Consider the following 13231-nt stretch of genomic DNA (forward strand, 5'->3'; position numbering starts at 1 on the left):
TCTCAAAATGGATGTAACCCATCCTTATCACTAGGGAAACTCTAATATTATAACCCATCTGAAGAGTAAAAAGCCACTGCCTCCTCTCACCATATGAAGTGCTTCATGACATAATACCTCTGAATCTCTCATCCCATGTTCAGTTTGAGTGGTTCCAGTTTGCAAACTATTTTTTGTGCATGATGAACTTTTCCTAATTACTATTTCAGTGGTGCATTGGTTTTCCTTCTGCTATTTCTGAACTTTTGACAACATTTCAAAACCTTATGAGGTAGATATTACTATTCTCTTTTTCCTTTAAGGAAATTGAATCTTACAAAGCTTAAGTAACTTGCTCAAAGTACTACAGCTGTGTGCCCCCGTGTTTAACCACAGTTCAACCCTAGCTCCCTTAGTTGTCAGGTAGGAATAAGGGTATATACAATGTCGTAAAGATCAAATTAGACATTGAGCAAGCCAGGCCTTTCCATCTCTGTCCCCTTCTCGCAGAGCACTAAGAATAGGGTGTTCAGGTTTGTTGAATGAATAATGGGCAGAAAGTGACATTTTAAACTGACGAGTCCTGGGTAATGTATGGTGTAATAAATTTTACACCTTCTGCAGTCTTGTGTTCATGTTCTCTTTGTGACCCTTGAGCTGGACAGAAAAGTGATCTTCATTGGTCTATTCTGTCCTCTGTTATTTGAGTTGCCTTTCTCTGGACCTTATGTAGTTCCTTACTATATATTTTGCAAGGCTTAGGGCACAGTGAGAATGCACTAGGATTATACACAAGAATAGGTCAGTGTCTTGCTGTCTCATTCCAAAACCCTTCCTCAAGAGACTCAGTATTTGTTGGCCTTTTTGTCCCCAAGAGAACATTGGATGACTACAGGGAAGAACTGACAAAAGATTTCTTTCCTGAGTTATAACCAATAGTCCACATGAAATTACTCAGAGTAGCTTATATGTACTTCATGTATTCTGTTAAGCTTAATGTGTCTTCTGAAAAAGTGTCCTTTATTAAAAACAAAATTATAAACTTCTACAGAAACATTACTTTTTGGGCTAGAGAACTGAAGATCATCCTCTTTCTCCTCCCTATAAGGGATACATCATCAAGACCTGTCAATTCTTTTTTCCCAAGGTAACCCAAAGTATATCCCTTCCTTCCTATTCCCACTGATGTTTCAGACCTTTAACATCAGGATTATTTTAGAAGCCCCCTTGTAGGGTTCCCTGCCTTTTGGCTTTTCCCCCCTAACCCATCCTAAGCACACACAGCAGCAGCCAAAGCTTTCCTCCCAAGATATAGTATGTCACTTCTTTGCCACAAAATGTTAAATGGCTTCCCTTTGCCTATTAAAATAAAGTCCCAAACCACTTGGCCTGGGCTTGAAGGCCCTTGGTCACTGGCCCCTCAATGGCTTCCCCAGCCTGATTTCCTGCTATTTCATCCATGTCTTAACCAACTATACCACCTAGGCATCCCTTATTTCATCCATGTCTTAAATGTGCCAGGGGCATTCCCACTTCAAGGCCTTTGCTCAGGCCATTCCTTTCCTTGCAAAGCTTCCCAAACCTCACCCGTGCCTTTGTCCCAAGTCCTTCAGGAAACCTCTCTCCCCTTCCTGTCTCTAAGTAGACTTTCTCCCTTCTTGGTTTTTAATCCTGTGCCACCTTTCAGATTTATATGGCCATAATAGAACTCTGATCATGTCACAACCCTGCTCAAAAACCTTCAGTGGCTCCCCACCACCCACAGATCAAAGTCTTAGCATCAAGTTCTTCCTGGCTTTGCCAAGCTGATCTTTAAACATTGTTTCTTCTTCTATAAGTAGCCTTGGTCTCACTCAGATTAACATTCTAGGTTCTCCAGATATGCTCTTGTCTTCCCTCCTCTGAATCTTCTTACTCCCATGTCTTAATGCCTGAAATGTCCATTCTCAGCCTCCAATGTCTGAATCCTTACAGCCACTTCCAAGATCACTTTCTCCCTAAATCTTTTCCTGGAGCATCTACCAGCCACTAGGCACTGAGGAAAATAAAGATGGGTCACGACATTGTGCGGCCCCAAAGGAAATCATATCCTACGAGAGACAAATACAGCTACAAGGGAGTGGAATGAGAGTTATAATAAAGAAGCACATGGTACTTCTGACCTCTGGTTGTTCCAGAGCTGGCTTTGCATAGTCAGATTTTTCTGCAAGTGATAAACTGAGCTGAGATCTGGAAAATGATGGAGTTGGCCAGAAGCCAGAAGAGTTCTCTTTGTAGATCTGAAACTTTATAAAGAGCTTGGGAAGTCAGAAAGTGTTTCTTGGGCCGTCCTGGAGCTAAGTGTGAGGGAATCATAGAGGATCTTAGAACTTGATTCTGAGGCAATAGGGACATGTGAAGTGGCAAAATCAGATTTTGTACATTGAAAGTTGTCACTCAGGCTGTGGTATGGAGACTGGCAGGAGGGGCCAGGAAAAAATGGGCTTTCTTGAGCCAGTGGGCTCCCCAGAGTATTTTTAAAATTTTATTTATTTGATGGGGTGCGTGGGTGGCTCAGTCATTAAATGTCTTCCTTTGGCTCAGGTCATGATCCTAGGGTCTGGGATTGAGCCCCACGTCGGGCTCCCCGCTCTGAGGGGAGCCTGCTTCTCCCTCTCCCACTCTCCTACTTGTGTTCCCTCTCTCGCTGTGTCTCTTCTCTGTAAATAAATAAATAAAATCTTTTTTAAAAGAAAGATTTTATTTATTTGAGAGAAAGAGAGCATGAGCGGTGGGAAGGAGCAGAGGGAGGGGAAGCAGCAGACTCCACGCTGAGCAAGGAGCCTGATGTGGGGCTCCATCGTAGGACCCTGAGATCATGACCTGAGCTGTAAGGGCAGATGCTTAAGCACCTGAGCCACCCAGACACCCGAGTATTTTAAGTAAAAATTTAAATTCTGAATACATTCAGAAAAGTGGACAGATCCTGTGTGTAACAGTTTAATTATTATGAAGTAAACCCACCACTAAATCAAGAAATGTTTCCAACTCCAGAGAAGCTCCCCCTACCAATCAGTACCCCTTCCCTTCCCCGACGAAGGTAACCACTTTATGACTTCTAAGTCCATAGATTATTTTTCTCTGTTTTTGAAATTTACATAAAGGAAGTCATGAAGTATTTTTTTTGTGTCTGTCTTCTTTTGCTTATCATTTTTGCAAGATATTACCATGCTGTATGCAGTGGCTGTGTAGTATTCTGTTGCATGAATATACTATATGACTTACACATTTCATTCCTTTTTTTTTTTTTTAAGTAGGCTCCATGCCCGGCATGGAGCCCAGTGCAGGGCTTGAACTCATGACCAGCTGAGATCAAGAGTCGGATACTCAACTGACTGAGCTACTCAGGCTCCCCTATACATTCTATTCTTAATGGGCATTTGGAATATTTCCAGATTGTGTCTATGACAAACAGTGCTGATATGAATATTTTTGTATGTATCTTAGTGCACTGTACGTGGATTTTTTGGAGTATATACATAGTAGAATTGCTGGGCCATAAGTTATATGTATATTGTAATTAACAGTTAACCAGACTGTTTTCCTAAATGGCTATAGCAATTTACATCCCTACCAGCAGTGTGTGAGTTGCTTTGCTCCACTTCCTCATCAACACCCAGTGTTGCTAGTCATTTCCGTTGAAGCAATTTTGGAGCATGTATAAGATCTCATAGTCATTTCCCTAACAACTAATGATTAGTGAAGTTGAACACTTTTTTTTTTTTACGTATGTATTTGCCATTTAGGTGTCCTGTTTTGTGGTATTATCTTTTTATGTTCAGATCTTCTGCTCATTCTTCTGTTTGGCTGTCCAGTTGTCTTTTTTCTTATTGGTAGAGTTCTTTATGTATCCTGGACACAAGCTCTTTGTTGGTTTCTTTCATTCTATAGGTTATCTTTTTGGTTCTCTCAATTGTGTCTTTTAGTGATCAGAGGTGGTTTTTGTAAATTTAATGTGGTCCACTGTGTCTTATCTCTTACAGAACATCTCAATTCTGACTAGCCACATTTAAGTACTCAGTTCACTTGTATGGCCATGGTATTGGACAGAGCTGCTCTAAAGTCTTCTTGTTTTGCTTTTCTCATGTAGAGCTATAAAGCACATAGAACTTATGTTGGTGTGTGGTGTAAGACTGGAGTCAAGTTTCATTTTTTCCTATATGGATATACAACTGACCAAAAGCTATTTATTTATTTATCAGAACTATTTATTGGAAGCATTATCCTTTCCTCACTCCTCTGTTGTACCTCTCTGTCATAAAGCAAGTGTCTATAGATGTGTGGTTCTCATTTTGGTCTCTCCATTCTGCTTAATTAGTTTCCCTATCCCTGCATCAGCATCACACTGCCTTTATAGTTAGCTTTTAGTCTGGAGTCAGTAGCATTTTGATTGCAGACCTCTAATAGAAAGCATTTAGGATCTTGGCACTAAAGACAGGGCCAAATAAGGAACCTGGGTTCAAATTGTGAGCACACCACCCTTTGTGTAATCTTGAGCAAATTAACCTTTCCATAAACCTCAGCTTGGTTGGTATGAGATAAATGTTGTTGGGCATCAGGAAGGAAGAATTTACTTTGCACTTCACGGTTCTTCCAGCTGGACAAAGAATCAAATTGACCTGCAACATATGAACAGAGGAAAATCAAATTTAGTTTCATATATGTAGGGCGCGTGCACACACACACACACACACACACACTCCAAAGACAGCCAACATAAGGCTTATAGGAGGCAACCTGAGCTAAGGGGAGGGGCAAGAATCTGGGGATACAAAGAAGAGAAAGGCCCCCTTCTATTAGCAGGAAGGTGAGAGGAGATGTTTGAAAAACAAAAGTTGTCCTGTAAATTTCTCAGGTCAAGAGGAATCTGTGTTAATAGCTCTCTTCTTGCTACAGGCAGGCAGTTGACCGGGGAGTGGAGAGCTTTTCCTAAAAGTGCTGGATTCTGATTGCTTTTGGTTCAAAATAATCATAATGCTAAATTCCCCCATCCTGGGGTGGCCTGACCTTGGCCCGTACAGAAACTGTTTATATGATAGAGTAATTGAATTGGTTTCACGAATACAAAGGGCTTGGTATTGTCTGGCAGAGTAAGCGTCAATAAATATTCACGAGTGGACTGAATGTGTGTTAATTTGAGTGATTGCTTGTCTTTGTTTAAAACGAAGAGCTCCCGGAGGCTTTAAGGACTTGCCCCCCATTACCTAACCCTCTCACTCCCTGCCCTTGATGCCTAACACACTGCTCGGCACGTAGTAGGGGCCTCAATAAAAGCTTGTTGAATGGGATCAGCACAGCTGCGAAGCCCGGGTTGAGCGCAGCCAGACGACAGACCCTGGCAGGCAATGAGAAGGACCGCAAGGCAAGAACCTGACGCCAGGGGGAGCAGGGACCAGTGCTCTCCAGATATCGCGGGAGTTCGCGCGCGCGCGGAAACGTCACGGGTTCTGTTTCTGACGGACAGGGCGCAAGGCCTCGCCGGTGGCGCGGGGGTTGCTTCCGGGTTGCGTGTCCGGAAGCAGGAAGTTATCGGCTTACCCTCCGCCGACAGCGGCTGCTGTTCCCGAGGCGGGAGGAGCCCGAGAGGGCGCGGGCCCCGCATGTGAGTGACTGGGGCCGGAGGCCAGGAGGGGGGAGGCCGCGCTGTGACAGCCTCACCGCCGGGCCCGTCTGTGACATCCTCGCGCAGCCCCTTGCCCCTGCGCAAGCCCATTTCTTGAGTCTCAGGTGTTTTCGCAGACTGCCTGCATCCCTGGCAACTTTCCCTTCTTACCACCCCCCTCCCCACGCCGAAGTTGACTCCTTTAAGACCTCTTTTCTTTCCTTGGCTCCGAGAGGCCGAGCAAAGTGAGGTCGACCCTGCTTGAACCTGTTCGCAGGCGTCACAGCGGTGTCCAAAACACGATTGGCGCCTCGAAGTCTAGATTTCACTGCCCTTTTGACGGACTTATGATTTTTCTTGTATATTGGGAGTAGATTCCCCGCCCCTCTTCGAAACATCTTTTTGTAATTGTTACCGGTGGAAGCTTGCCTTGTGCCAATGGAAGGCCCTCTTGGATTCCCCACAAAAGATTTAATACATGAGGATCCGCAGTGGAATAAAGACAGTGAGAAGAAAGGTAGTAAGCACAAAGCCGTTTATTAAAGGACAGTACACTCAGAATGGAGTGGGCAAGTCTGGGGTTGGCAACTGCCCCCGAGGCTACCAGAGTTTTTTTCCCTTTTAAGTAAGTGGGGTCATGAGTGTGGACAAGGTAGTCTTTAATGGAGAGTCCTCCTACCGGTAGGGAGGGAGAACTTTTGCCCTACGAGGTTCCTGCTGGACCGGTCTTCGCTGTCTTTCCTTGGGGGGGGGGGGCAATCCTGAATGCAAACGTAATATAATGAATTCTGGGGTTACCCTGGGGCAGAAGTTGAAGAGCAGAGCACAAGCTCTGCACCTGCTGCTCTTGGTCTTGTAGTCCTGGGAAGTTGGAAACCACAAAACCAAGATGTTTGCCCTCAGGTCTCTAAATGTAACCCATTTATTGCTGCCCTTGCCTCCAGCTCGTATGTAATAGCCTACTCTGTCATTCCCCCTTCAAAGGTGAGGTCCTGAAATCTTTTAAGTCGAGGGCGGAACTCAATCTTCTGTAGCTGCTTCCTTCAGAACACGGCAATGTTTTCGTTAGAGTCCTAATCTTTGCTCTCTGTCTGGGGCATCAGGCAGTGGTATGAGATTAAGGTGGAGTGGGTGCTTGTGTCCTGGTCTTAGAAGGCTTGACTACTCTGGTCCAGGGGCTATAGTAGTTTTGATGTTCACTTGATAGGGGCTGATACCCTTGTTGCAGTAAGAGCTGAAGTTGGACCTGTCTAACATGAAAGGAGATGAGCTGCGTTAAAAGGTGAAGAAGACACAGTCCAAAAAACAAAAGAAGGATCACGCAAAGGAGAGGTCCTGTGAAGAAGGGAAATATCCATGACCTAAGACCCAAAGAAAGGAGGCAGTGGATGTACCTGATAGGAAATGTGAAGTCTCTTCTTGAACTTCTTGAACAAACCCTGATTGTTTGACATAAAAACATTATTCTTAAGCTAATGCGCATATACCCCCTTGGGCAAAAGCAAGGATATGTAATAATGCCCTTTGATTTTGGAGGACTATCCCTGAGTTGGTGGTGTAAGGTTGCCAAGACTTGCATACTTTTTTGAATGGATTTGCCTAATTCTTTTTTTTTTTTTTAAAGATTTTACTTATTTATTTGACAGAGATCACAAGTAGGCAGAGAGAGGAAGGGAAGCAGGCTCCCTGCTGAGCAGAGAGTCTGATGCATGGCTCCATCCCAGGATGCTGGGATCATGACCTGAGCCAGAGGCAGAGGCTTTATCCCACTGAGCCACCCAGGCGCCCCGGATTTGCCTAATTCTTGAGAGAATTGGGAAGAAAGGACAGTACTAGTGATCCCTGTGGACGATCCTGAGGCTGTTTCCAAGAGGGCCCCTCGTAAGAGGAGTGTAAGGACCTCCTGCTTGGATATGGATGTTTCAGTTACAATAGAATGGGAAACTCTTTGAGTACTTCCTATGAGGGTTACATCTGGAGCTAACCAGGTGGAAGAACAAGTGCCCTTCCATCCATTTGGAAGGGCTAGGTATGCCTGAGTTCCACAGAGTCCCTTCTGAGGATGCAGGTAAGCCTTGGTTAGGATAGGAAATAGGGCGCCTGGGAGGCACAGTTGGTTGAGCGTCATACTCTTGGTTTTGGCTCAGGTAGTGATCTCAGGGTTGTGAGATTGAGCCCTGCAATGGCTCCATGCTCCGCTGAGTCTGCTTGGGATTCTCTCTCCCTCTGTTCCTCCTCCCCTCCTCAACTCAAATAAATAAATCTTTCAGAGGGGAGGGGGAAGAAAGAAAACAAAGGGACTTCCTTGGAGGGAGTTCTCCGAGGTCCAGCAGTGGCCCTAAGGGGGACCGAAGCCAATATGAAGGCAGGCAAGGTGGTCCTGACTAGATGTTGTACAGTTGTGTTGGGCTGTTCAGAAAAGAGGTGGCTTCAGTGAGGATTCCAGAATATGTTCTAGGAGTATTTCCAGTGGGAGATAGGGCTGTTGGTAGGTTGTGCTGAAGAAGAAGGTTATTTGGGTTGATGGATGGCCCTGACATTGAGACATGGTGGACCCAATGTGGGGCTTGATGGTGAATTTAGGGGGAAGGTTAAAAGTGGGGTATTTTAACAGTGTTAAAGTAGTGATCAGAAACACTTTCCCACTTTCCCTGCCGAAGTTAGGTTGAAATGCAAGGCACTGAGAAAAGGGAATAGAACCTACTGGAGTCCCAGATGATGAGCTAGCACTAACTCAGATTGGGAAGGTCATATTAAAAAGTTTGAGTTGAGTATACAGCAGTCCCACAATAGCAGGTATTGGGAGGGGCCTCTGAGCATTTAGGATTTTTCTGCTGTGTTCTGTGACCTTTCTTTGGAGGTTTCTTGCACTTACAGGGGGCTGCAAGGTCCATGTTTGTGTCCAAAGACAGGTATAGGTGAAACTAGTGGGGCTCTTGTTGGTGGCCCACAATGAAGCAGGTACAGGAGTTACAGTGGCTAAGTAGGGTCCCACATATAGCCAGCAAGAAGAATTGGTGGTGTTGAGATAGCGTTGAGCAGTTTTAAGTGATGGGGCTAAGGGATTAGAAAGTTGCATTCTTGTGTGGTCCAGGGCAGTGTGAGAATTATCAGGCAGAAGAAGTGAGTGTGGTCAAAGAGGTACCCATGGATTTCTTTAAGGGTGTAGTCTTAGAAGTCCCCTGGAGGAACTTTGACCACACTAAGGTATTGGAAATAACAGAATAGAGGATTTTAGGACTTATCTGAGATGGCCCCTTTTTGAAGAGTATGTTCAGAGGCATCGGGGTCATCCTCTTCATTAGAGGTCAAAGCAGGCTTGGCTCAGGAGAGATGGATCCAACTGGCAGTTTCTGGGACCTTGATGACTGACTATAGGGTAGGGCTGAATAAAAGAACAGTAGAGGGTCCCTTCCGTAAAGGAGTTAGTTGGGATCCAGGAGATCCATCTCTCCAGGATTTAATTAGGACCTCATCTTCTGGTTGGAGTGGGGAGGTTGGGTTTGAGTGGTGGGGCTTTGATAGGATCTGTTTTTCCCATAGGGCCTCTCGAAGGCACTAAGTGAATAAAGCCCTTTCCCAAGAACAGATGAATTTTAGCTTGGTGAGTAGGCCGTTCACTCCCATAACCAGACAGGAGTTGAAGGAAAGCTTATACATAAAAGAGGTTAAGATAGAGTAGGTGGCTCCTGTGTACAAAAGAAAATTAATTGTCCTACTTGCCACATCAAGGGTCACCTGGGGGCCCCATTGCAGTGATGGAAACAGTGAGTGGGGGAGCCTGTTGGTGCCCTAGGGCTCCTCAGAGTGACAGCCAGTGGGGATGGTGGTGACAGAAGGGATTCTGAACCTCTGGTTCTCCCACTAGAGGGGCAGTCTCTCCTCCAATGTCCCATTTGAGGACATTGAGAACAGGCCATGTTATGGACTTAAGGACATTCATCTCTCCAGTGTCCCTCCTTTTTACAATGGTAGCATGCTCCTTTTGGTGTCTCTCTTTTGAGGGGGTGACCCTAAGGTGATGACTGGTGTTGCACGGCCACCAGGAATTGAGCCTGTCTCTGATCTTTATGTTTTTCTTTTCCCTTTTTTTCCCTCCTGATCCCGGCTATAGAACACCAAATTGATCACCTTAAGGAGTTCAGAGCTTGGGGTATCTCGCCTTAGGGATAACTTTTGGAGTTTCCTCCTTACATCGGGGGTGGTCTGAGTGATGAGTCAGCCATTAAGAACTATAAGAACTGGGATCAAGGTTGGTATGTTTAATTAGTCTCTCTTAGTCTTTCCATAAAGGCTGCAGGGTTTTCTTCCTTTCCCTGGTTTATGAGAGCCAGCTTATTATAATTAATTGGCTTTGATTGGCATCTTTTTATTCCATTTGTTAGATAGATTGTAAGATGGTCTCGGGACCATCGTCCTTGTAGAGTCTCACAGTTCTGGAAAGGATCTGTGACTGGCACTGCCATGGTATCTGGCAGAACTGTGAAGTTTATCCCCATACTGGGTGGTAGGCTCCCCAGTTCCATCTCAGTCTGCCTTGGAGAGTCTGATTGAGAATGACCACTGTGTCCTTCAGGACAGATCAAAAATTAGTGCCAAACTGATATGTGTCAGGGTCCACAGAAAAATCTCCCAAGTCCTTTTGGACTTGGTGGAGATCACTCATAGAGAATGGAGTTTGCACCCACATGGTGGTTCCAGTTGGACCAGCCATTTCCTGGAGGGGACACAGAATTGGACCTGAGGGGGTTGGTGGTCCCAGATATGGGGATACTGGATCATTGTTTTTGGGCTATGGTAGGGTTTGGTGGGGCAGTGGGGCTTTGGGAAGCCGCCTCTGATGGTGGGGGAGGGGGCTTACGGCTTCGGTCTGTGAGGAGAACTAAAGAGGACAGCTCAATATTGCAGGTTTTGAAAAGCCTAGGGTTTGTTTAAGGAACATGAAGTCTTGGATTTAAGGGATCTGAGTCCTCTGTCCTTAGTCTCTACAAAAGAGGTCTAGCTATAAGATGGTGTTAAAAGATTTTCTTTTATTAAGAGAGCAAGAGAGAGAGCATCAGCAGGGGAGAAGGCCAGAGGGAAAAGGAGAAGCAGACTCCCCGCTGAGCAGGGAGCCTGATGTGGAGCTCGATCCCAGGACCCTGGAATCATGACCTGAGCCGAAGGCAGATGCTTACTGACTGAGCCACCTAGTAAGATGGCGTTATAATCCATTGTCCTATTGTGGGGCCCTGTTGCCCCATCTCTTAGTTTATATTGGGGCCATGCTGTATGCAGAAAAGATGAACCGTTTCCTCTTTAAAGTTTGGGGGTCAAACATTCCAGTTAGCAAGGAAGCATTCCGGGTACATCTGACAACCAGTTTCCCATCTGTAAGGGGATAGCAAAGAAGGAGAAGAAGTGGACACAATATTCCAAGAATGTCCCCATTGGAATGTTGTGTATCCGGAAGGGAGATGGCCTTCCTCCCTGCTTTTTTTTTTTTTTTTTTTAAAGATTTTATTTATTTATTTGACAGAGAGAGAGAGATCACAAGTAGGCAGAGAGGCAGGCAGAGAGAGAGGGGGGGAAGCAGGCTCCCCACCAAGCAGAGAGCCCGATGCTGGGCTCAATCCCAGGACCTTGAGATCATGACCTGAGCCGAAGGCAGAGGCTTTAACCCACTGAGCCACCCAGGTGCCCCTTTCCTCACTGCTTTGAAGAGCAACCCTGAGGGTGTCCCCCTAGGAGAGGCCCACTGCCTTAATTAATATTACTACAGCCTCTCGTTTCTTTACCTGCCTCCTCGCAATTGATGTGCCCATGAGGGAGGGCATTGGTATATTTTATGGTCCCTAATGAGTCCCCGAGTGCCAGGATATATGCCCTGGCCCTCAACATCGATGTAGTTCCATTTACGGATTTCATCCGAGGCCCCTCTCAGAAGTATTAACTTGAGTTTGAGTAGGTACAAAGATTTGCCCTTGCCTTATTGGAAATAAACTCCCACACGATACCGTGATAATCATGCACCCACCTGGGATTTAAGTTTTAGAGGCTGACTGAAACCATCTTTCCAGAAAGGGAGGGGGGGCACGTGAGGAGGTCTGATATGAGGCAACAGAAAAAGTAGAACTCCTGGTTAGATGGATCATCCAGGAGGCTGAATGAGTATGAGGATGGACGGAACTAGCAGGTGGGACAGCATGTCCTCGGGTTTTGAGGGTCACAGTGAGTGATGGCAGAAGAGGTGCAGGAAAGGAAGAAATACAGACAGTAGTAGCCAAATTGCAAAGTGAGTGAGAACTGACATCCGAGAAAGTAAATCAGACATGGGTCCTCTAGCCCCAGCGGGGTGAGGACTATCTTACCTTGTGCTGGAGTTACCGGTGGAAGCTGGTATTGTGTCAATGGAAGTCTCGGTTCTTGGATTCCCCTCAAAAGATTTGTATGAGGATCCGCTCTCGAATAAGGACACTAGGAATGTACCAAGCACAAAGCATTTTATTAAAGAATAGTACACTATCAAGATGGAGGAGAGGGGGACTGACGACTACCGCAAGGCTGTAGGGAGTTTTTTCCTTCCTGGGCGTAGAGCTGTGGAGGAGGTCGTCTTTAATGGAGGTTGCGTCCGACTCTTTAGAGACTCCTCCTACCCATGCGGAGGGAGAAATTTTGCCTCTAAAAGTTTTCTACCGGAACTGTCAAGGCCGCCTGCCCTCCCCCGGGAGTTAGGCAGCGGGTCAAACTGCAAGGCAAACGCATCACAATGACGTTTGGTCTGCTAGCCCGGTAAAGTTGGAAGCCTCAGTGTTTGTCTTTGTTTTAGACGAAGAGCACCGGGAGGCTTTAAGGACTCGCCCCCCATTACCTAACCCTCTCACTCCCGCCCCTTAATGCCTAACACGCTGCTCGGCACGTAGTAGGGGCCTCAATAAAAGCTTGTTGAACGGATCAGCGCAGCTGCGAAGCCCCGGTTGAGCGCAGCCAGAGGACAGACCCTGGCATGCAATGAAAAGAACCCGGACGGCAAGAACCTGACGCCAGGGGGAGCAGGGACCAGTGCTCTCCAGATATCGCGGGAGTTCGCGCGCACTCGCGCGCGCGGCAACGTCACGGGTTCTGTTTCTGACGGAAGCGCGGGGCGTGAAGAAGGAGCTACCCTAGGGCGCAAGGCCTCGCCGGTGGCGCGGGAGTTGCTTCCGGGTTGCGTGTCCGGAAGCAGGAAGTTGTCGGCTTAACCTCCTCGCCGGGCCGCTGCTGTCCCCGAGGCGGGAGGAGCCCGAGAGGGCGCGGGCCCCGCATGTGAGTGACTGGGCCCCGAGGCCGGGAGGGGGGAGGCCGCGCTGTGACAGCCTCACCGCCGGGCCCGTCTGTGACATCCTCGCGCAGCCCCTTGCCCCTGCGCAAGCCCATTTCTTGAGCCTCAGGTGTTTCGCAGACTGCCTGCATCCCCGGCAACTTTCCCCTCATACCACCGCCCCCCACCCCCACCCCAAGCCGAGGCTGACTCCCTTTAAGACCTTTTCTTTCTTTGGCTCCGAGAGGCCGAGCAAAGTGAGGTCGACCCTGCTTGAACCCGTTTCGCAGGCGTCACGTTGGTGTCCAAAACATTGGTGCCTGGAAATCTAG

General features: G+C 46.8%; 1 protein-coding gene across 3 annotated transcripts in view; it reads left to right on the forward strand.

Annotated features, from left to right (window-relative positions):
* Positions 1-5538: 5538 nt before the first annotated feature.
* The window catches only part of LOC308343927 (bombesin receptor-activated protein C6orf89 homolog), a 42583-nt gene continuing 34890 nt past the window's right edge, over positions 5539-13231 (forward strand). Inside the window, exon 1 of one of the 3 annotated variants that reach the window (XM_080805164.1) lies at positions 5539-5620. In XM_080805164.1, coding sequence (XP_080661290.1) covers positions 5619-5620 — 2 coding nt within the window. In that variant the 5' untranslated portion in view covers positions 5539-5618. Of the gene's footprint in view, positions 5621-12687; positions 12905-13231 lie in introns of those variants that run through there. The other 2 variants (XM_080805165.1, XM_080805167.1) reach the window with 2 other exon arrangements.

Source organism: Martes martes (genome assembly GCF_963455335.1).
Source record: "Martes martes genome assembly, chromosome: 6".
Lineage (NCBI taxonomy): Eukaryota > Metazoa > Chordata > Mammalia > Carnivora > Mustelidae > Martes > Martes martes.